Source organism: Magallana gigas, chromosome 2 (genome assembly GCF_963853765.1).
Source record: "Magallana gigas chromosome 2, xbMagGiga1.1, whole genome shotgun sequence".
Lineage (NCBI taxonomy): Eukaryota > Metazoa > Mollusca > Bivalvia > Ostreida > Ostreidae > Magallana > Magallana gigas.
In genome coordinates, this window is record NC_088854.1 from 43,445,198 (window position 1) to 43,470,499 (window position 25,302).

A 25,302-nucleotide genomic window follows, 5' to 3' on the forward strand; every position below is an offset into this window, starting at 1 on the left:
CTGGGATTCAGCAATGAGCCTTTCAAGTTTCAAGTACATTTTTATACTGAAGTATTAACTTAGGTGGAAACCTGCTCCAAAAACTTAAACTGGGTGGTACAGCATAAGCTTCCCTAAATTTTTCTCATTGAGCAAACAAAGCTTTTCAGCTCACATTGTGTACAATACACCAATATATATGTATACTGTAATCTAGAGGCAGTTCCTCAAAATACTAGCTAGTATTTGTCAAAAATGCTACCAAAACAGCATATAGATGTGGTTAAGATGTTTAAGAATTGAATAATTTCATCAATAGTTCCTGCCACAACACCAGAATCCCTAAATCTCCAAGTCGCAAGTTTCACAATGTTAGTAAAATGATGTACTGTAGAATGATTAGATTTCGTGGTGGCTCAATTTTCGTAGAATTCGTGGGTTCCTCTCATCCACAAATTTACATCCTTAACATATTAATAAATTTGGGTTCTAAAGTCATATCTCCCGTTGTAGGTGTAATAGAATACACGAAATTACGTCCACACGAACCTGTAAAATTTAAGTCATCCACGAAAATTGGCCCCCACAAATTTCAATGATTCCACAGTATTTGCTCCCTCGTTGATCAGTGATCTTCATTACCTATGTATACATTAATGATGCTAAAGAGTACCAGTAGACATGAATTTACAGATTCCATTGATACCTCCCAAAATACTACATGAAGATGACACTTACCCATAATCTCTGGTTGCTAATCCAAAGCAGTTGCTGCATACCAAATACCATTAATGAAAACCAAGACATTTCAAAATACAAGTCGATTATCAGACACTTTTATTGTTATTATTTAAAAAAAAGAAGAGAAAATTCATTTAAAATATGAGATATTTGTCTTAAAGACAAACATACAATACCATAACAATTCTAAGAAAGCATTGAAACCAATGCTTGATAATGTACATACAACTTGGAAACAAGTTGATAATTTTCATAGACTTATTATCTCAAAGATATGTATGAAAAGCTGCACCTGTATAGATGAAAATGAAATCGAATCATAGAAAACAAATGTCAAATAATCAGTATCATTACAATTGTGCATTTCATTAAACAAATAATGGAACATAAACTCTCAAAAAAATAACAGTCTTTTAAAAAAAAAAGAGAGAAAACAAGGTTTGTTAAACTTTTTTATGCCCTAAGGTAAAAAAAAATTGCTTTCAATTCACATGTATTCTGCATATTCATTAAGATACAAGTCTCTCTTGAAAAAGTCATAAATTGACAAAATTACATTCTTGAGCACCAATAATCAAAACAAACTGCTTAAAACAAGCCTCCCCTCCCCTAACCCCTTTAACCTTATAATCAGAAAAGGGGGAAATGACGATTTTTGACCAGACTGAGCATAATACTCCTGAGCTAGAGCTCGCCCAGGAGGTCTAGTTCAGCTATCGCGTTTTCTTTGGTGTCAGTGTTCACTGCCATCACTGTGATCTGTGTCAGTCCAAAGCACAGAGAAATCCTCACACTACTGGTGATGTTCTTCACTGTCAGCTTACCAATTTGAATGCTTGATTCGTCAATATAAACTGGATTATCCAAAGCAGATCTATATATCTTGAATGACATCTGAGGTGCATCTTTTTTCACAGGGAAAATTTCTTCATCTAGGTCAAAAGTCTCCCCAATTCCAACTTCATCACCAACAGTTACCATTTTAACAAATACAGGAATATTGTCCTCCCCTTGAATCTTGCACTTCAAATCCTCAGGGTCATGACCTTTCAAAAATACTCGGTAAAGCCCCACCCCATAGGTAAAGGCACATCTCCTAGATGATATAACACCAGGACTGTGTCCATATAACACAGCTCCTTTCAAAACAGCCAACCCTGCTTCATTAGCTCTGAGGAGCTTCGTACGAGGAAAGGATTCCTTGATTGTCTGATAGACAAATTCAGACTCAGAGAATCCACCCACCATCATTATATCTTGGATCTGACCTCTCAGTTCATGCAAGACATTTTCTGTTTCTTGTTTGATGCAATTGACCACTGGATTGAACAGTAAGGTTTCTATCAATTTTGCAGACAACTTAAGCTTGCCATTATCACTCAAAAAGGCATCTTGAGAAAATTCTGAGTTAGCAACTATTGCTTTTAGCTCCATTTCGTGATGTTCTTTTATGAATGTTTGGTACATGTAAGGAATTTGAAATTTCGGAGGTGAGTTATACATGTAGTCACCTTTGCCAAATTTCCTTTTCATAACCTCAATTTCTTTTTGCAAATCGAGGAAATCAGATCGGTAACGTTCTTCACATTCTTTTATGACAGAATGCCCAAATAAGCTCCCCAGAAATTTGAAGAAGTTGTCATTGACCTTGTTTCCTCCCCAGTCCCCCCCACAGGCACGGTGAAGCTGTTTCAAGGAGCCATCGTCCACAACCTCCATTGCTGTCAGGTCAGCTGTTCCCCCTGAAAAAGAGATCAATAAATTCTTCGTTAGTTTATGGCTGGTTCATAAAGAACACCAAAAGGACTTGATTCTTAACAACACTTTTCAAATCTCAAAAAGTGGGGTTTTTTTCCACAAATATAACATTGTTTCTCTGTTCTGCTTTTAAATACTTCCAACTTATAATACATGTATTAAAATGTGTCTAGACAAAAAATGTCTGCTGAAAAGATAATGTCAGGAGCGTTGGAGAACCATAACATGAGGTTCTATTCACAATTATCTTCTGCTGTAGAATGTTTGATTTAAGAGCAAATAATAAATGGTGTAGAGTTCTGAATGTTTGATAATATTTGAATTTTCAATAAGTAATGTAGATTCAGAGAGACAACACAATATATGTTCATGTATCAATTTTTTGTAAGTAAATGTAAGTATTGATGCAAAAATATAAAATGGCTGAAAATCATGTATCACATTTTTGTCAGTATTAATACAGAAATATCAAATGGTTGAAAATAATTTAAGTCACCTCCAAGATCCATGACAAGGAATTTCTTTCCTGGTCTGTACTTTGACAACTCGTCTGCCTGTCGCTCTATCTGGATCTCTTTCACAAACACAGCAGCTACTTCTGGCTCTAAGGCAAGCATCAACTTATGTTGAGAGATTCCAGCCTGTGTATTTAAGACAAAGATACATGTACATGTCAGCTAAATCTGATGGTTCTTTGAAAAATCCTCGAAAGAGTATTATTGTACAATACAAATTGATGGATATCTTTCAAGAATTTCATGAGTTAACTCTACTAATAAAAGAAACTCAACTTGCTAATATACAAATATCTATATACATTTTGATACAAAATGCCCAAGAGCTTTAATAGTCATCTGTATTATTTGATAATCATTTGATAATCCCATGATAGCTAAATACAGCTGTGTAACGCTTAGATAAAATCAATAAAATGACAATTCTCCGACTTCCATTCACTCAGTTTATCTTGACATGTGCAACAAGTATTTATCTTCCAAGAGAACATTCAATTTATAATTACAATTGGACTGGCCCCGTCCTACCACCAAGTTCCACATCCCTATACAGTTTCAACGTACCAAATGTCAAGCATAGCAGGGTAGAACTGCTATTTGAGATGAAGTTGATAATGTTCAAGGTAACTAAAGGTATGATGATTGGTAACTACTGTTTACAACAGGCCACAAGAGTGACTCGGGTGATATGTAAGAAGGTTATTGAGAAATTTACCATTTCAGCACTTTCTTGCATCAACTGCTTTGCTTGTTCACCCCAAATTGCTGGGACAGTTAACACCCAGCGAATATCTTCATTAGAGCAGTGGTCCTTTGATTTATCAAGCTGATGCAAAAGCCTCTCCTTGAAGTACTTGATGGACAAGGAAAATACCGTCACTGCCAAGCACTCCCTGCCTTTATCATCCTGAATGATTGTTTTTCTGCTAAGATTCTACAAAACAGGAAAAAATATTGCTACATGTTCACATCATGACTTTAATGAACAAACAGTGGCGTAGCTAGACCAGAAACGAAGTGCATGCTTTAAATGGCAGGGGGTCTGGGGGCCGCTATGAGGCCGCCAGTGGGTCCAGGGCGAAGCCTGGTGGAGCCCCAGGGGGTGAAGGCCCTGGAAGCTCATAGATTCTGACGATTTTTAACACTATAAAAATCATCGCATCAATTGAAAGGAATGCTCACTATTTAAGCATATATTATTAGGCAGTTAAAATTGTTTTGGCTATAATAGTTTAGGCATAAAATAAATTCACAAAACTTATTAAAATCTAAAAGAAGAAAAATCTATTGCGTTTGTTTTTGACCCACTCAAAGCTTTTATTCTTAACTTTATTTTCACCTAGTTTATGGTAATGAAAATCTCAATAAAGCTGTGATATTCTATGGGGGAAATTTAAAATGATGGGTAAAACTAAGTTTTAATGCAAAATAAATCTTTGCTTTATTAGGTACATGCATTGTGTACTGTTTCTTTAATATGGTACTGTAAGACCACACTGCGTTGTAATATGAGAAATAAATGTAGGCACAAAGATTCCGGATAAAGTAGGACCGAGTGACGGAAATGGGTTGATGGAATATCTAAGTATGGACCTTAATACTTGAATTCTTTTTTTATTTTTTATTTATTTTCTTACCGAGTTTTTTCCTTTTTTTCTCTCCAAATGATATGCATGCTCAGGCATATAAGCATACATGGTAGCTACGCCACTGACAAAATAAACGTTATCATCAGCTAGTATTTATCGACCTGAGAAGTCCCTCCACCATGTTGGCCTGATTTAGACAGGCCGAATATCAAGTATAGAAATAGTTGAACCTATTAGTCCATACATTAATTTTGACAAGCCATTTTAATGTACATGTAGTTTTTTGGTGTTGCTTTTATCTAGATACCTTGCAAATCTTACCTTCATTGTATAGTACATATTACATTCAATTGAGAAAACAGCTTCTGCCATGCTGTGAATGGTTAATAAACTGTACGTGGAATCATTTAAATTTGTGGGGGCCAATTTTCATGTTTTGTAGTATTTTTCACTTATTCATGGGGATGTCATTTCATTGTTGCATCAGTTTTCAGTGTCAGTAAGAAAACTCTTTCAAAATTTGTTTCCACCCAGTATGTTAATTCATGAGGGCTACCCATGAATACCACAAAAATTGAGCCACCACGAATCTATTGATTCCACAGTATATGTCCACATGCTCTAATAGTCAGTTGCATTCAAGGTGAGCACATTATTACCTCATTTCTGTGAAGAGTCATCTTAAAATTGCTGAAGTAGAAATAATCTTGCTGTAACTTTTCTTCACAAAATTCTTTGTACTTCAACACCGCTTCCTGTCCAAAATCAACTAGGTGCTCAGACCTGTCCATAAGTAGAACTGATGGCTCTTTCTCTGAGAGCTTGTCTGAGCTTGAGCTTTTAAGGGTGACAAAATTGGCAGGATCTTTTTTCCAAGAAAAGGCATATCCAGAATATGTTGTCCCAAAGTCTATAGCTGCAACAAGCTTATACGTCTGCGATAGTACTGAAAATACAATGTATAAAAAAGATCATCAAGAGAGTGGAATGAAGCAAAATCAACCTAGCAGAGAGAGGATCACACAAAATCTACCATAGGTTTTCGACAGTGTCTCTTTATTAATGAAAACCTAACTAAAATTTTCTTTGAATGTTAGTAATAATCACATAATTAAGGAATATACAATTTATAAAGTTATGCTTTCTTTAATTACCGGTAAATACGTGGAACTAAATAAGGTCAACAAAAATCTTTTGAAAAAATTGAATATGCAGAAAAAAATGGAAAAAATATAAATGCCTTCTTCAATAATTTGCAATGTGCAAAGATAAAAAATTCCAGATTATAAGTCAGGTACCTGTTTGGTATGTGGGTAAAGCTGAAGAGCCAGCAAAGTCTGCACCCTTTTTTGATATTTCATCATACAAAGCAGATTTTCTGACTGGAGGTAAAGGTACATCGGCTTCCTTCTGTGGATCAAACCTCTCTTCATGACCAAAGGTCTTAACTACATTTTTCTTTTTTTTCAATGACGGAACATTTTTGGTGAAAGTTTTACCGGGATTCTTATCTTCCTCTGCATCAGAAATAATGGATTTAAGAGATGTTGAAGATGAAACAGAACTGATACTCTCATTTCCTTTTAGTGGAATGTCTGGGCTAGTAGGTGTCATGTCTAGTCTCTGTCGTCGTGGTGGTGATTCATCAAGATGCATCTTCTCAAAGTCAATATCCAGCTGCTTTGCTCCAGTTTCCCCCTGTTGGCCTCCTGTTTCCTCCGATACTTTGCCGACTTTTTGTTGGATTTTTCTGTCACTTTTTACTGTCACCAAAAGAAATCAGGCTGGAAATATGAAACAGTTTATGTTTGTTCTGCTGTGAGAATGGACTTAGCAACTACATATTTCATTATCATATATGTATATACAAAATGTTGAACTAAAGCTGTATGTCCTACACAGAATAACATCCCTGCAGACTTAATTGTCATATCAAACACCAAAAGTTAGAGCACTTTTGTGCCAGAACAAGACATTCTTCAACTTAAAAAACGATAATCTTTAATCAACTCATTTTTCTATAAACTTGTAATAAAGTTAATAGACATTGCTAATAAACTTGGTCCATAATCTTCTTTAACAAATTAATAAAATTGTATGGAATACTTATATTTAAACCTTGACCATTCAGTATCCATTTTAAGGTGATAAACCTATCTGAAACATTTTCAGGGGCAATTCACAAAATTAATAATACATATATATACAGAAATGTCCATGTTGACATTAATAATGGGGCTTAACAGTATGTGACAATATGACAGCATATACCGTATAACAGGTAAGTTCTGAGGTTGCTTATTTTCTGCGGTATTTAGCGGGCATGATAATCCTCAGAAATTAAAATTACAAACTATTCTTTAATCATTTACAAAATTATTCACTAATTGCGATAATTACCGTATCTACCGGTTTCAAGCAGTTTGTATTCTCTAACGTGGTCAGTATGCTACAAAAGAAGAGTCTGTACGCGGTTATTATCCCTAATTTACTCGTAATATCATTTCTGGGTTAAACAGTTCTTAAAATCCCCACTTACTATATGTTACCCTATATATGTTACCAGGGACGTCTTTTCTAGTATAAATACATGTAGGCCTATCTTAAACAATACACACTCAAAACGGGATAAATTTTTTGAAAAATTCAGGTAAATAATTACACCTATCGATCTGCACATGTATTTTATTGCACAATTGGAAACGCAGAATATAATTTGATACTTTTTAGGGCCTAAACCGCAAAAATTTCGAGCCGCAGAAAATACTCAGTATACGGTATGTGACTTACCAGTATGCAATAAGATGACGGTATACATGCGACTTATGTATACCAGTTTGTGACAAGATGACAGTATATATGTGCTTTACCAGTATGTGACAAGATGACAGTATACAAGTGACTTACCACTATGTGATAAGTTGACACTATATCAATGACTTACCATATATTGTGTGACAAGTTGACACTTTACATGTGATTTACCTGTACTTGACAAGTTTACACTATACCAATGACTTACCAGTTTGTGACAAGGTGATAACTGCCTCAAAGAGGACTCCCTCTGAGGATGAATGGATTCGGTCTTCAACAAACGTCAATTCTAGAATCATCAAATTTCTTTTGTTAACATACAATGCATTGTTGTTCTATTTCAAAGAGAAAACAAGTCTTCCAGTGACTCAATGACAACTCCAACAAGAAGACTTTTATTCCAAAAATTACCAAGCATATTACTCAATCACCAATCATACCAAGTAATCTTTAAACTTTGGAAGCATATGGACATTGACAATGAAGTTTCATTTAAGTCATAATTTTAAATCATAGTGTTGTGATCAGCAAATGTTTTGCAATGCATGATTGCTCCCTCCTTGTTATTTTATCTTTAAAATATGATATTACCCCTACCTATGCCTTGTATAGGTATATGATATTACCCCTAACTATGCCTTGTGTAGGTATATGATATTACCCCTACCTATGCCTTGTGAAGGTATATGATATTACTCCTACCTATGCCTTGTGTAGGTATATGCTCTCCCTGAACATTTTCATCTATTTTCAGAAGGTCCTCCAAATCATTGTTCCTCAACATTTTCTCAAATTCAATCACATTGTGATCGTCTTGGAGAATGAACTGAAGAAAGCTACTCATCCTCTTTTTACGGTTTCCATTTTTTGGCAAAATTTTCTCTCTAATTTCATCAACATCTCCAACGCATTTTGACAATGTTTCTTTGGCCAATTTCATCTGCATTTCCTCCAGGATATTTTTGTAATTAGACGTAATCATTTTCCTTATATTTTCTGCAATTGGAGATCAAAACATGTTACAAAACACCAAAGAAAACATTTTACTGTTTAAATAACATTTATTAATATGTAGTTGAACTGCTACATGTATCCCCAGTTTGTGTACAACTTAATGTAAAAATAACTTGATAAAGTAAAGTTGAAGAAGTAGGTCAGAGCCAGAAAATTAGGACAATTGTTGCTCTCATTATTACCTATCTTTGAATTCAATGAAAACAATATATCATGAACAGGTAACTTTTAAACCTAACTTAAACATAAAATGAAGAATAGAGTACTCTTATTATAATTATACTTGTTTTGCCTTGGACTGGAGTGTCTCGACGTCATTGGATGATATACGCTATACAAGATTTAACAACATCCCATACAAGCCAATCACCACAGAGTGATGCACTTTCAAGTATGATTAAACAAAGGAATGTTAGCCAATCAGAGCTACATATAAGCTTTTATACACAGGCCTCAATAATATGACAGAGTAGAATGTTATCCAATCAGAGTCTTAAAAGATTTTATAGACAGGTCTTGAAATAATTTGACAGTGTTATCTCTTAAACTTTGATGCTGAGTTGTCCATTTTTCCTCAAGTAAAGTTAGTCCTGCTAATTTGCTTTTTGATGTACATTTTGTAAATCTGTATACTTCAGGAATCATGAAAACAAAAATATTACAAACTTTGCATTGACTCTTGCACTTTGTTGTGACTTTGTTTAATCTTGCACATTTAAGTTCTTTTGGGAAAAAAACACCTGTCCAAGCTTTCGGTCAAGATTTCAGCATCAGTCTATGATTACAATGGCTAACATCTAAGATTGCCTTGTAGAGGATGTTTTTAAATATCATATCACAGAGGAGTACTTTTACAAGGAAGATTTTATTTAGATTGGAATAAGGTCAAGGTCATACAAAAGACCAGGGTTAAAAAAATAACTCCTATGTATTAGTCACCCAAGTTTCTGTCACCAATACCCATCATTTTGTGTAGGTTGATAAAGATACTAACGTGTACTAAAAATACTTCATGACCTACTCATCTACACGGCTCAGCATTAAAATCTCCTTAAAATAATAAATTTATACGTAGCAAATTGTTTCTAAAATGTATATGTATAAATAAACAAGTACATGCAAAAACAGACATTTAAGACACACTCGCCTGCTCTGTTGTGGATGTCAGGTGGATCAATCAACTCCACAATACTACTATAACCAAGATCCTTCAAGGCAGTCACAAACTCCTTCACAACCTCAGAATCACCATCCTCAACCAAGGACAAAAGATTTTCAACTCTATCATTACAGCTATCAGCATTAAGAACAGAGTCTATGGCACTTTTAGCAAAGGCTTTAGATTTGGATAGTACATGAGCGATAGCCCTGGGCTCTAACTCAGAGACCAGTACATTCCTGTGGGCTTTTAATCGCTTTTTGATCAGTTCTGCATCTTCCGCCTTTGAAATTACACCCACTAAAATTGACAAAAAAACATAGTTTTGATTTTGTGATTTCATATTTGAAAAAAAAAATGGTATACTTATCCAAAACAATTTAGAGTTAACTTACCAGGGTTTGCTTTATAAACCTGCACCTTGATTTCCAGTGGTTCTGTTCCATCCATCATACTGGCAATATTGACCTTTTTAAGCATTCCAACAATCATTTCCACTAATCTGTTGTTGTCTCTGACATTGAGCAAAGTTTGAACTGCTTGGTCAGTCACTGGTCTCAACTGAAGTACAATGGAACCAGAAGAAACACCTCTAATGTCAACTACCCCATGCAAAATGGCTTCCTCCAGGATCTCAGTTCCAGAGGAATGACTATCTTGTAACACTTGTTCCACCTGAGGTCCAGTTCGACCCCCTACTGACAACCGCATGTGTATATCTCCATTTCCTACATCATCTGAAAGGAACAAAAAATATCTTAACAATCAATAAACAACTGAATAAGCATATTCAGCAACTTGGGGAATATCAACAGTTCATTGGTTCTCATTTTAAATAACTTTAATCGCCAATAAGATCTCCAATCATTTGTAATTGGATACAATTCCTGCCAAAATCATGCAATTTCCATCATGTAGTTTATTAAGATGATAAAAGTGTTTCTAGTTTAGACAGAAATTAAGGAAAGTATTGTTTACCTGGTTCTCTTGCAACCCTGATTGATAATCTCAAGTTTTCTGATTGTTCATGTGGCACTAAACATAAAAATAATACATAGTTAAGCATACTACACAGTAATGCTACATGTACAACAACCACTGAAGTTTAAGGTACCTCACTACACCTAGATTTATTCTTTTTAAGACACCACATTTTTGTCAAATTGTTAAGCAGCACTGCTACACTGTACATCAACCACGTGAGTTTATGGAACATGTACCTCACTACAACTAGACTTGTAACGTCACAAGATGCATATTAAATGTTTTGTCAAATTGTTTGTACTGATCAATTTGGTTGAATATTGTCATAGCGTAGTGATTAAAGCATCAGGCTTGTGAACCGCAGATCACGAGTTCAAATCCACCTGGGGCTTTTGTTCACATTTACTGAATTAACTATTTTTTATCCAAAATTACACACTTTGCCACCTATTTTATTAACATACTTCTTATCCATCATGCTATCTATCATAATCCAGTAACTTTCTGCTGATTTAACAAACTATTTCAAGATTTAGCGAGCCACCTTAATAAACAAGGCCTGATTGAAAATTTAAGAAACAAAATGTTTTCTTTTTCTACAAAAATATTAAAACATACCTGCTCCTACAGCTCCTGGGGCAGACTTCTTGAGCTCATCTAAAATACTTTCATACCCTTCTTTTTGTAAAATGTACAGGAAAAAATGGAAGCAGTCATTTTCGTTCCCATTCACTGTTTCTAGAAGATATTTCATCTGTTTCTGCCGCCTGCTAGTCTCTGTAATTTTGTCATGAGCAGAAATCTCCATGGCTCCCTCTTCGAACAATAGGTCACATATATCTAAAGGCTCGAGCTCCTCATTTAAAAATTCTTCATGTTCTTGAAGACATGGTGTTCTTAGACTTCTATGTCTTTGATTCAAATTAGGCTTACCTAATAAAAGACAATGTATATAAGAAAATATGAACATACAAAGTCTAAAAAAAAAATCAAGTTTACAATGAAACTACTGGAAAACTAATGTTTGAAAAAACTCAATTTTAAGGGGTACTCATTTTGAATGGTTGATTAAAAATGTGTAGCAATTATTAATTAGCTAGTGTGGGCCAGTACATGTATTTCCAATGAGCATATGCAAAACTCACTGAGTTTGTGACAATGCTTCATGCAGCTATCAAAAGACAGCAAAAGATGTTTGAAATATTGTAATAAAGATTAAGAATATTCAAAGCTTCTATGTGATAAGGATGCAAAATATCATCAGAATTGTATAAACAAGTGCAGATTGTGAACATGATCATCAATCTTTGTTCCATTTTCCAGCAACAAAGAGTCATTGATCAAAGATACTGTATATGCGACATTTTTTTTCTTTCACAAAATCTTTACAATCTTATAAAATGGTATAAAACATTGACATCTTTTATTCTGCAATTTATTTTCTTATGATTTTAATGGATTATTATAGCAAACAAAACAAGACATAATTTCTGATAAGGTAAAAAGAAATATGAAAGTAGAGAACGGAATAAGTGAAAATTGGATAATCACAAAAATAACCAGATATATGGCTAAATACATACATAACGCAAATATTACCTCTCCGTTTAATTTCTGCACTTTTATATTTCATTTTCTGTATTAAGTCTTCCCTTTTCAAATCCACTTCCATTACCCTGAAAAATTCCTTGCAAGCAGATTTCCCTCTTATCAACAGTATTTTCAGTAGTTTGGATATCTTGCGGACTGCATTTTTACAGCTTTCTATGTCCGAGATGTTTGTCGGATCAAGCTCATGTTCCATAAGGAATCTTGCATCGCCAAAGCAAGGGATATTCTCTTGGAGGAGAATAAAGTTATGTTGTATGCAAGTTGAGTATTCAGCTACAAATACATGTAAACATGATTTGAGGTCAATGTGGATTTGTTTTTTTAAGGAATGTGTAATAAAAAAGTAAAAAAGTGAAACTGAGATCAAAAGTGAGCTGGTGTAAGTTTTCTGACCCCTGGGCCAGGTCTGCTTTGATGTACATTGTTTAAGAACTACAAAATACCAGCTAGTACTTACATGGTTTGTTCTTTAATTTTCTATCTTTTTGCAAGGTGTCCAGAACAGACCTATACCCCAAGGATTGCAGTGTACACACTAATTGTGCATACAATTCTTTTTTCATCAAAATGTTAAGAAGAAAACTCAGTCGCTTATATCTTTGGTTAGATTCTGTGACATTATCATGGTCAAAGAGGGTCAAGTGGCCTGCTTGAAACATCTCGTCCGCAATTTCTCGTGGCTCAAGCTCCATGTAAAGACAAGCGAAATGTCTCTGCAGCAATTCATGTGTGAGTGTTAAATTAACTCTTCTCTGCACAGCACCTGGAAAATCAAGCAATCAATCTAACTTTAAGTACATTGGTATAGAGCATTACCGATTTTTGTAAATTTATACATGTATCAATCATGATGGTTTCACATTATAGGAAAATCTTCTTAAAATGTGATCTATAATTAGTTTTTGGAGTTCTATGGTGTAGTTCTAATTAATTATCTATCCAATTATGAATTCTTACCGTCTTCCCTAATTCTGTTTGTAACACAACTTGATATATTTCATTCTATTTACACTGTATTGATGATTATTGTTTAGACCCAGAGCAATTTAATAACATCAATTAAATATTAAAGTAAATAACTAATTGTTTATTTGAGTGTCACTTGTAAGCAAAATTTGATGCAAACAAGAGGCCTATGGGCCACATTGCTCACCTGAGGAACAATAGGTATGATAAAATCAGCTTAATGGGTCATAGTACAAACTATTTGGACAATGTACAATAATACTTGTAGATCCTGTATAAATAAAATCCATTTTCCCCCTGGATATTCTTATGTTTATAATCATTAGTCCCTTTTCTAATAGAATGATTTTATAGTCATATCACATGTTGAGTATTGCAGTTCTCAAAAAGATCCTTAACAATTGTTTTTGTTATACTTTCATGTTAAATACTGAAATCTGATTGGTTAAGACGCAGTTAATAATATTTACTATTACCCTCAGCGTTAGCAACGCACTTGGCAACGGGTAACATTAAAAAATGTTACATGCGCGAAAATTATGCGCGTACGGTTCGCTGTAGAATTCACGTTATTCCTATATAAAAGCAGTAAAATTTTCTTAAAAAATTTAAAAAAGACATTCAGTATAACAAAATAAATAGTGCCTGTTTGGGAGGATAACAGTTGAAATTGACACCCCTCGAAAACCATTGTCAACCTGAGATCCGCTTCGCGTCGGTTGACAATGGTTTTCTCGGGGTGTCAATTTCAACTGTTACCCTCCCAAACAGGCACTATTTATATAATATATGGGATATAAATCTACAACAAACTCTGAACTTTCTTGTGAGGCCGAAGAATTGTCCTGGGGTCAAAGTCTTAATTATAAAGAACCAATCTGGCTGATAAGTTTCTGAGAAGAAGATTTTTAAAGATTTACTCTACATATTCCTATGTAAAACTTTTAACCCCCCCCCCCCCCCATTGTGGCCCAACCCTAATCCCGGGGTGTCATTATTTTCACAACTTTGAATCTTCACTACCTGAGAATGCTTCAACACAAGTTTCAGATTTCCTGGCTGATAAGTTTCTGAGAAAAAGATTTTTAAAGATTTACTCTATATATATTCCTATGTAAAACTTTGACCCTCCATTGTGCACCACCCTACCCCCAGGAGTCATGATTTTCACAACTTTGAATCTACACTACCTGAGGTTACAAGTTTCAGCTATCCTGGCTGATTAGTTTCTGAGAAGAAGATTTTTTAAGTTTTACTCAATATATTCCAATGTAAAACTTTAACCCCCCCCCCCCATTGTGGCCCCACCCTACCCCCGGGGTCATGATTTTCACAACTTTAAATTTACACTACCTGAGGATGCTTCAACACAAGTTTCAGCTTTCCTGGCTGATAAGTTTCTGAGAAATAGATTTTTAAAGATTAACTCTATATAGTCTAATGTTAAACTTCGACCCCCCCCCCATTGTGGCCTCACCCTACCCCCGGGGGTGTCATTATTTTCACAACTTTGAATCTAAACTACCTTAGGATGCTTCCACACAAGTTTCAGCTATCCTGGCTGATTAGTTTCTGAGAAGAAGATTTTTAAAGATTTACCCTACATGTTCCTATGTAAGAATTCAACCCCCATTGTGGCCCCACCCTACCCCAGGGGGTCATGATTTTCACAACTTTGAATCTACACTACCTTAGTATGCTTCCACACAAGTTTCAGCTTTCCTGACTTAATGGTTCTTGAGGAGAAGATTTTTGAAAATTTCTCAAAATTTTTCATTAATTTCTAATTATCTCCCCTTGAAAAAGGGTGTGCCCCTTAATTTTCACAACTTGTAATCCCTTTTGCCTAAGGATGATTTGTGCCAAGTTTGGTTGAAATTGGCCCAGTAGTTCTTGAGAAGATGTTGAAAATGTGAAAAGTTTACAGACAGACAGACGGATGGATAGACGACAGACAAAATATGATTAGAAAAGCTCACTTGAACTTTCAGCTCAATTGAGCTATAAAACCAGGGATGTCAACAAGTACTCTAGTATCGCTCGGTCACGCCGATCATCGACAAAAATTTTCTTAGTTAATTACTTGTTATAAAGTGAAGAAAGAAATTCAAAACTTTTTTTTTTTTATAACGCGGCAGTTTTGGGGCTTTGAATATAAAAAAGAGTTTTCTTTTCTCTGTATATTTAATCACGTTACACGGGTATCCTTTGTATATTTTCAAGCGGCTTCAAATTGATCTCTGTTGAATTTGTAGGTCAAATTATTGTTTTGGATAGAAGTACTTATGCAAACATGTACTTAAAGATATCAAACTGACTGGTTCTATTTATTTAATTAGATATTTGTATTAATAAAAAATTTAATCACATCAACTCAAGGTGTTTGTTTTTATATAACCACTAACTTTAATTGTTGATTTGGCACGGCATGGGACAATGAATTAACATGCAACAGGTCACATTTGAGTTGCCTAAGATGATAGGAGCTGCGTAAGCATCACAAGAAAAGCGAAAAGCTAAGACATTAGCTAACGGATATCTTAATAAAATGCTTTTTAATTTGTTTGAAATTAAATACAGCTATAGTGCGTATTATCACAAGTTTTTAAATGGGTTTTTAAAAATGTTTTTATGGTCAAGATACGGTGTAATAAACAGTAGAATAAGGACACACAGTTTTATGTAATATAAATGAACGAGTACCAGACTATCGCTCGACTAAAGGCTCCGATTAATCGACTAAGCAAACCGAGTAAAATTGACATCCCTAAAAAAAACCTCTTGGGACAGACTATAAGATGACTAATCAAAACACTACAGTATAAATTTCTAAGCATTTTTGAAAAGACAGACTCATCATCACCATTTGCTGCCTTCAGTGTCCCTCCTTTAGCTTTTTCCTGAACCTCCATAATTTTCTCTGAGACATGCTTATGACAGGCCATTTGATGTATGAATGCAACAAATTTTTTACATCTTTCCTTCCTGATAATCAGTTTAAGGAGTCTTTCACTCCAGTAATGCCTGGCACAATTTGAAATGACATATTCTTCCTTTTCTCTCTCACTTAATAACTTTTTTTGCATCAATCCATCTTGGAGAGACTCAAAAATAAGATTGTCTTTTATGAACACAAATAATCTTCTCACAACATATTCATCAGAGCACCCTGAAAAGCAAAGTTTTACACTTTATAGAATGTATTGAAATGTAATGAAAAAAGACTCAGAACTCTATACTGAATAATGGTATTGCAATTACAAGAGGCCCAGGGGCCACATTGCTCACCTGAGCAACAATTGCCTTAACTCCGATCAAATTAACAATACAGTTTCAAAATATCTTGACCACTAGGTACAGTAGATCTTGCTAAAAAAAAAATGAAAATCTGCCAATTTTTATCCACATTGTTTTTTGGTAAATACCAAGCCCCTTTTCTTGTTGTACCTGTAAGAAGATTTTTCTCTATTCCTATAAACCCACCCCCCCCCCCCCAATTTAGTGGCCCCACTTTTCTCTAGGGAATTATGGTTTCATCAAACTTAAATCTGCATAACCTGTGATTTCACACTAAGTACTGAGTTTTGGACCGAGAACTTTCCCAGAATATTTTTAAAGATTTTCTCTATATAATATTCCTATGAAAAAATTGAAACCGTCATTGCGACCCCACCCTACCTCTAGGGACTGTTTTTTGCAAACTTGAATTTACACTATCTGAGGATGCTTCCACTCAAATTTGAGCTTTTCTGGCCTCATAGTTTTTGAGAAGAAGATTTTTAAAGATTTTCTCTATATATTCCTATGTAAAACTAAATCCCCCTATTGTGGCCCTACCCTACCCCTGGGGACCATGATTTAAACAAACTTTTGATTCTACACCATCTGAGGATGCTCCTGATCCCCTTATTGTGGCCCCACCCTACCCCCGAGGACCATGATTTGAACAAACTTGAATCTACACTACCTGAGGAGGCCTCCACACAAGTTTAAGCTTTTCTGGCCGAATAGTTTTTTAGAAGAAGATTTTTGGAAAATACCAACAAATTTTCAATAATTCTCAATTATCTCCCCTTTAAAGAGGGCGTGGCCCTTCATTTGAACAAACTTGAATCGCCTTTACCTAGTGATGCTTTGTGCCAAAGGACTATATATGATAAGGGCCTAAAATGGCCCCCTAAAATGAACATCATCAATTTACTATCATTCTTTGTTTTCTTAGTACAGATATGTATGTGATGTGTTTACATAATATTCATTTTGGTTCAAGTGCCCACAATTTAGAAATATGACATTGTAAAGACAACCTTTTCCCGCCATTTTTGCATTTTTAGCGTAAAACAGCCTGTTTTCAAGCAGTTTTTCCTTCCGAAAACATAGAGCGCATTCTTGAACAAATAAAATATTTTAATCAGAGATGTATCTAGCCAAGACTAATAAGTGACAAAAAAATTTTCCTTGTTCAAGCATGCGCTCTATATTTCCCATTCGTAAATAGATAAGAAAAATGTCAATTTTTGGCTGAGTTTGATTGAATTAGAGAAATGACGTCACTTCTGACGTCATATACTGCCAGTGAGTGCAAATAAATCAAATAAATAGATGAAAAATATATTTTATATCAACTCTTCTAAAAAATTAGTTAACATTTTATTGTACCCGAAACACTTAAAAAATGGCGAATTATGGGGGCAAAATTTAACTCTTATCATATATAGTTCTTTGGTTGAAATCTGCCCAGTGGTTCTGGAGAAGAAGAAGAAGAAAATGTGAAAATTTTACAACGGCAACACCGCCAACGACAGCGACAGACAACGGACAAATTTTGATCAGAAAAGCTCACTTGAGCTTTCAGCTCAGGTGAGCTGAAAAAGCAAAATACTTTTAAATTGCTTCTGATTCAATTATTTTGACGGTTATAACTTATAAGCATTATTTTATAAACATTGTTTCGGCTCAATTTTTGTGTCAAAGATAAATCAAATAACGTATATCTACATGAAAGTCAACAGGACAAAGATCTTCTTAACTGTTTTACTTTTAGTTTTTTGTTTTTATTTTCAAACTATATTATAAGGAATATAACCTGGGGACATACCAAGAGATCCAATACCTGAATCTACAACAAGAAAAAATTACTGCAATATAAATTACATGTACTAAATAAGGCATGTGAAATAAAGAAGCTTGTTCATCATTAATTGATTATTTAATTAATTTGTTTAAGAAACTAGTATGCATCTGATCGAGTTACCAAGAGACATCGATGGCTTAATTAATTTGGAGAGACTTCTATAGCTGTTACCGGTAATTCTCATGAACAACTTATGGTTCTGTTGTGACATTAACTCCAATGATCCAATGTCTCATTTCTGTAAATAGAAAAAATAATATGACTTTATTGTGGTCTACTCACCTTAACTTCTGAGATATGATTTATTAGGTCATGTAAAAGACTGAGGGCAGATATGTGAAAATGTAATATTTGTTTTTTACATATATATCTATATTTTCTATTATAATGATCTTCAAAGAGACTAAAGACATGGATAGATGTAAATATACATATATTGCTATTCATCCACCAGTTCAGGGAGTAATTTTGCTTTAGTGGGTATTTGAGATCAGATCACTGACATTTGCTTAAAAACCAGAGGCCCAAGGTCCACATCGCTCACCTGAGCAACAAAAGCTATAACTGATCAGGAAAGATTTAGACCATCTATACAGTATCAAATACAAAATATCTAGACAACTTAGTAGAGTATATCTTTTATATTGAGATTTTTAAATTTTTCTCCACACATTCTGAAGATAAACATTAAGCTCCTTTTGTTAAATGTTTCAGTTTTAAATTAGAGAATAAGATTTTTTAAAGGTTTTTCTCTATTAACTCAAAATTAAAAATTACATCAACCTACCCTATTGTGGCCCTATGTATATTCTACCCACACAGATCATGATATAAAGAAACTTGAATCTGCATTACCTTAAAGTTGCTTGGTCCGTTTTTATATCAAATTTTGTGTTCGCTTTTGAACGATGGTTATACTAAGTATGTGTATAATAATAAACATTGCTGCTGCAATAGTTTTCTTGTTTAAAGCCATATTTCAAAGAAAAAGTTATGTAAAAAAAAGGTATCGCGTTATTTTTACCTCCTATCAAATTTTGCCCCCGACGTCAGGGTGGAGATGATTGTATTACAACTTTGACATCGCTTTTAATTATAGAGTCTAAATATGAGTACTGGCATTGTACCAGTTATCGGCTAAATTTTATTTTTGTATTTCCTTATTTCTAGATACTTTTGGATAAAACTTGACATACTTTAATTAGTGATTTCCTTGTTTATCTATCTGTTATATATTTTGTCATTATTAAGACCTCAAAACATCTTGTTTTTGTGCTTTTTAGCATGACCTGAATTTGCCATGTTTTACGATTTACTGTACCAGTTATCCGCTTTGCGATAATAACATAGTAAAATCCCTGTACATTTTGATTTGATACTCTGCATAATGTAATTTGAATTATGCCCCTTTTTGGATCAGACTAAAGGTAGTAGGTGTTATGATACATAGGGGTTATAACTCATAAAATTATTCATTTGCTATCATACATAATATTGTGCAACCAGGCGTTCAACTGCGCTATGAATCTCTTAGAATTTAATGAATTCCTTTTGTTTCTACACGTTTAATGTATTGATATTATGTCAAATCAAAGAAGGTACATATCACAAAGAGGTCATATTCTATTTTTCACTTACTGTGGAATCATTTAAATTCGTTGGGGCCAATTTTCGTGGACTGTGACTATTTTGTTCATTCGCGGGGAAGTAATTTCGTGGATGCGTCGTTAACTGTTTCAGTAACAAAGATTACTCTTTATAAATTTGTTTTTGTTGAGGATTTAAATTCGTGGGGGAGGGCTACCCACGAATACCACGAAAATTGAGCCACAACGAATTTTATAATTCCACAGTATAACGTCACTTCCCCAACTGCTGAAAGTGAAAGATGTAAATCAGCAGTAAACAATGATCGCTTGAGCGCATGGTAAAATTATATTCAAGGAAGTTTTCAAGCAAACTTACTTTTTTTTATTCGAAATAGACGACTGAATTAAAAAATCTCAGATAGTCACATGCTATAAACCCGAACTCTCAGTTTAGTTGATAACTGGTCTTACCCAATAACTGGTACAGTACCAGTGAGTTATTTTCTAGCATATCAAACAAGAGGCCCATTGGCCACATTGCTCACCTGAGCAACATAAAACATAATTAGATCAGCAACATGAAGTCATATCTAAAATATTGGGACAATGAATGAGTATCAACGGATCCTGTATTTAAAGATTTTCAAAATTTTCTACAGATGTTCTTATGTTGGGCCCACAAGGGCCAAGCCCATTTTAACATTAATTTCAATGTAACCATAAATAAAGAAAGAGGTCGACTTCTGACCCAGATAAAAACTATCAGCTCGCTTCAAAAGCCTAATAAATCAATCAATTTTAAAAACACTCGCAATATGCATGTATTTTTCAGAAAAGTGATGTTTGAGATACACTCATGCCGAATTTCAAGTTGATGGGTCTTAAAATAGTGGAGATATACGTCATTACCGTATTTTTCGGGGCATATGCCGATGTGGGGCATAGGCCGAATTGCTCATTTTCAGACAAAATTCAGGAAAAATCCATAGACTAGCCGAATTGGGGGATAGGCCGATTTTCAATCGATGATTTCTATGGTGAAAGTATGACCGCTGCATGATGAAGGAATTTAAGTTGACGTATTAAGTATATACTTTCAGAATATCGATGTAGAAAGTCAAAAGAGTAATTAAAGTTATTAAATTTGCTTAACATATATATTTTAAACATTTAAAAAAAATATAATTGTGTTTTGTGGCTGTTTGGTCTCTTCCGTATTCGTCGGTATATATCGTTAGGTATCGTAATGTTACATAATGTAAATTTAATTGCAACACCAAACTCCGTGGTACTGTCTGATAGAACTAAGTATGATATTTTACCAAACCTTTTATTTTTTTATTAAAACCTTACTGCTCAATTTCATTTAATCAAGTAATACTTTGAAAGCTACTTGTAGATCGGGGTATGGCGTCCATTAGCTCAACACGTGGTTTCATATTCAAATAGAGTTATCCCCCGTAATCGCATGAATGAGAAAACGAAATACCACACATAAAATATATAATTTGTGTTCTTTTCCATTAATAAATTAAAAAGTGACTTGCCGTTATGCAAAGAAGTTGTAATGTTAAAAACACAATTAATGCGGTGAGGTGTAAGGGTGTACACTACGTGCCCCCAGGCTGTGTTTTAGTCACGGGTTTCACACCTTTGTATATACACACGACACCAGAATACCGTTATTTCATCCAACAGAAAATTAACTGTAAAAACACAAAGCATTGATTTATTCTGCACCCAAGACCAGTGATTCCCACGAACGCAGACATGAAGAAATTCACAAAAGTTCCGTCATATTTCATTCTACCCGGTTTCGTTTTTTTTTTACTACGCATTAATAGTTTCCAGGGTTCATACGTGAACGTGGGGGAAAATTCTTTTGATTGGGGTTGTAAAGAAATACCTCGTACAGTACTGTACATTTTATTACTCGCAATGTCATTACAAAAATTATCAACGGGACAACTATCAGAGACGTATATACTAACGGGCTCTGTTATATCTATGTATCTGCAACTATCGAACAATAGTTCAAACGGACGGAAAAAAAAACAACCCTGATGATAAACTGCTAAAAACAGTGGATTTTAAATTTGACCGTTTAATTTTTTCAACTTTGAGCCTATGATTAGCCGATCCCGGGGGATAAGCCGATGCTCGCGCATTGGAGTAAAAAAATACCGGCCTATGCCCCGAAAAATACGGTATTCTCTCAAAGTCGCCAGTTTATTTTTACTCGGACATTTACCGTTCCAGGGCTCATGATGGGATTTTGCCTATGATGACAGCAGTGTTGCAACAAGTCGAGAAACATTCGCACTAATCTTTTAAAATCTCACATCAAACGTATGCTACTTACATCCTTAAATTCCGATAAAATTCCTTAAATACTCTCCAAACTGAACTTTTATTCTGCAGCCACATCAACTTCTGACCAGACCAGCCATTGTGATAGTTAATGTTAAACTAAGTTTCATTGGTTAATATTCCTGATGGTCCAATCAGAATCATTCTTTCTCAAAGACATCAAAATGGCTGGCCCTGTCAGAAGTCAATATGATTTAGAGTAATTGATATAATGCAACATTTTTCTCTTAAGGAAGGAGTCTTTTTATTATTAAACATACCTCTTATAATAAGAAATGCATGACATTTTGACACAGTCAAACGGATCATATTACTTAATGATTCTATCAGTTTAATTAAATTTGACCTTTTTGTTTTTGGATAAAGGTCAGGTCAAGGTCACTACCTTTTTCCTCAACGTAAAGAGTGATAAAAATAAGTGTAGCTCTTTAAAGTTCTGTAGACATTTGTTTAAGATTTGAAGATTCAAATCTTCAATGAAATCATAGACCATGAGAGTGTCTATCAGCTTATACTACTAAATTGGAATAAATATTTATACTAAAATTGATATTGCTTAGCCCGCATTTCCTCTAATTTTCTTAAATTTTGAAGAAATTTTGATTATTTTTTTATGCTTCCAATAATAAAATATTTCTAATTTCTATGTATTATGAAGACTTTATATAAAGATATAAATTGACAGAAAAGCTAATATATTGACCGTTTCATAAGAGAGAAAAACTGATTTTAGTGATTTTTTCACAAAAATTAATGTATAGAATGGGCGCTTTAAAAAGCTTATAAAAATGTTATTTGATAGGCAAATCATATTTTAAAAACATATTCTGAAACCCAAGTATCATATTATTAGTTCACATTAGTAAAAAAAAATCCAACATTATTGTTATTGTTTTTTAAATGCTATAACAGACTCATTATATATATATAATCTGCAGCAATTCTGAATTGCGCAACATGTGATATTTTCCTACGCCAAAAATATAGTCCTTGTTCCACTCTAAACATTGATTACATTTTTCTATGCCAAGTTGTATGATAGTAAAAAAGAAAGAAAAATATACTATTTTAATTTCCTTTCATCTTGATTTAATGAACAATTAATCAAATTTACGTTTGACAAGTCGAAAACCAGAAAAGACTCCTTCCTTAAATGCGACTATGGCGCATGGCGCAGGTCCTTCCCAATCACTCTTTGTGTACTCATATTAACATTAACAATTTAAAAGCATAGAGCAAATCAGGATGAGAATCTAAATATTAATTTTATATAGCCTTTTCTGGCCAATTTGTTTTTGAGAAGAAAGTTTTAAAACTTTTTCTCTATATATTCCTATGTAAATTTTCGACCCCACTATGGCCCATCCATACCCCAAGGGATCATGATTTGAACAAACTTGAATCTACACTACCTGAAAATGCTTCCACACAAGTTTGAGCTTTTCTGGCTGATTGGTCTTCTTTGAAAGAGAGCGTGGACCTTCATTTTAATTAACTTTAATCCCTTTCACCTTAGAATGCTTTGTGCCAATTTTGGTTGAAATTGGCCCGGTGGTTCTGGAGAAAAGGTCAAAAATGTAAAAAGTTTATAGAAGGACGGACACTCTGACAGACAGACATTGAGACATATGGACAAATAGTGACCAGAAATGCTCACTTGAGCTTTCAGCTCAGGTGAGCTAAAAAAAAAACCAAACCTGTGTTCACTTTGTTCACTATTATTTCTGAAGTTTGTTTTGTTTAATTCCTAAACATTTTCATAATGCATTTTGGTTTAATGTGTTGGGGGGGGGGGGGTTGTAGGCCCATAAAGAATTTACTTTTATTTACTTCTTTGAAAGGGGACATAGTCTGCTGGCCAGTGTAAATAGGCAAAAGTTTATAGCTTTCTGGGATAAGTGGTTTGTATGGAAAATTATTTGATACTGTACATAGCCAAAAAATCAATCGGATCATTAAATCTTATATCTAGGCCTACAGCTTTTTCAGCCAAACGGTTTTTGAGAAAAAGGTTTTTGAAGATCAAAGCTATATTGTATGACAAGTTTTAAATTTCTTTGATATAGGCCTAGGCGCATACATTTAACGGCTTGTTGGTGGAGATTGAGAGGCCTGCGATCCCCTGACCCCAGTAACCCTCTCGTCTCTGTATCATTTATAGAGCTATAAATTCAGTCAACTTATGAAATGATATAATCATGCATGCATACGTAAGAATATACACGTACTTACAAATTTCGCAGCGCCAACATCAGTTTATTCTACAGTATCTTTCAACATCATCACGGTAATCATGGTAATAGAAAGCAAAATGGCCGATGGCAAGAGGGCAAGAGGAATGCAAACCGAAAGTAGGTTATCAAACAAACAAACAAATTTTATCAACAGGACTGATTAATTAACTATTTTTGAAATTTCAAGTAGGCTATGGTATATTGTTATAAAGGTACCATTAATTTTCTAAAACACATTTAAATGCGGCCCATTTTGACTGGATAAAGAAGGCTTATATAGTGGATTTTCCAACCACCGATCACACGACGATATTTTTTTTGTGTTTCTACGACAGCCCATTGAGCTCATTTTAAAAATATCGCGTTACAAATGTAGAGGCTTATAACCATGATAACAGCTGTAAAATTTAAACAATCAGCGCATTTTAGATACACGTGAACGTGACACCAGCAATATATTCTTGCCATAAACAAAATCCTATAAAGTGCATAAGTAATCCTATAAAAAAAATGTATGAATTAGTTTATAAATATGTCTTACTATAGCACCCCTGTGAATGGCATTGTCACTTACATTTAGTGGTTTTAAAATCGTGCCTGGTGTTTATACATGTAGTCTATTTCTTGGAATCTGGGTACTTAATTGTATTCAAACATAAAAACTAAACGTTTATTGGTTTTAAATGTAACAGATTTATCCGTTGATGTAAAGAAGAAATCAACACTCCTGTTAGGGTTCGAATAACGGGCTTTTATTATCATCACCAGTTATATAAATAGATAGATTTGACCCTGTAAAAACAATATAACAAGTATGAATATACGGCATAAAACACATGAACTTC

The 25,302-nt window shown here is 34.2% G+C and overlaps 1 protein-coding gene across 7 annotated transcripts; it reads right to left on the reverse strand.

The window, feature by feature from the left end:
- Nucleotides 1-785: 785 nt before the first annotated feature.
- LOC117681323 (uncharacterized) lies at nucleotides 786-24,776 on the reverse strand. Of its 7 annotated transcripts, none has more exons than XM_066076766.1 (17): nucleotides 24,456-24,776; nucleotides 18,436-18,502; nucleotides 18,229-18,249; nucleotides 15,994-16,299; nucleotides 12,622-12,927; nucleotides 12,153-12,437; nucleotides 11,172-11,486; nucleotides 10,548-10,604; nucleotides 9,965-10,306; nucleotides 9,558-9,869; nucleotides 8,099-8,392; nucleotides 7,605-7,685; nucleotides 5,881-6,345; nucleotides 5,242-5,528; nucleotides 3,709-3,927; nucleotides 2,975-3,119; nucleotides 786-2,462 (listed from the first exon to the last, which is right to left on the reverse strand). In XM_066076766.1, the coding sequence occupies exons 2-17, from the start codon at nucleotides 18,473-18,475 to the stop codon at nucleotides 1,405-1,407; spliced, it is 4,533 nt and encodes a 1,510-aa protein (XP_065932838.1). In that variant the 5' UTR covers nucleotides 18,476-18,502; nucleotides 24,456-24,776; the 3' UTR covers nucleotides 786-1,404. The 7 variants fall into 7 exon arrangements, with proteins under 7 accessions (XP_065932838.1, XP_065932836.1, XP_065932835.1 ...); XM_066076764.1 differs by having other exon boundaries at nucleotides 18,217-18,249; XM_066076763.1 differs by having other exon boundaries at nucleotides 18,385-18,502.
- Between the last annotated feature and the right edge of the window lie 526 nt (nucleotides 24,777-25,302).

Bases quoted from the DNA above. Each gene is read 5' to 3' on its own strand.
- LOC117681323 (XM_066076761.1), bottom strand. From the start codon at position 18,475: ATGTCACAACAGAACCATAAGTTGTTCATGAGAATTACCGGTAACAGC. The intron at 16,300-18,216 runs GTTATATTCCTT...TTTGCTTTTCAG, and splicing joins ATCTCTTGGTATGTCCCCAG to GGTGCTCTGATGAATATGTT. The intron at 12,438-12,621 runs GTAAGTACTAGC...ATGTATTTGTAG, and splicing joins AAAATTAAAGAACAAACCAT to CTGAATACTCAACTTGCATA.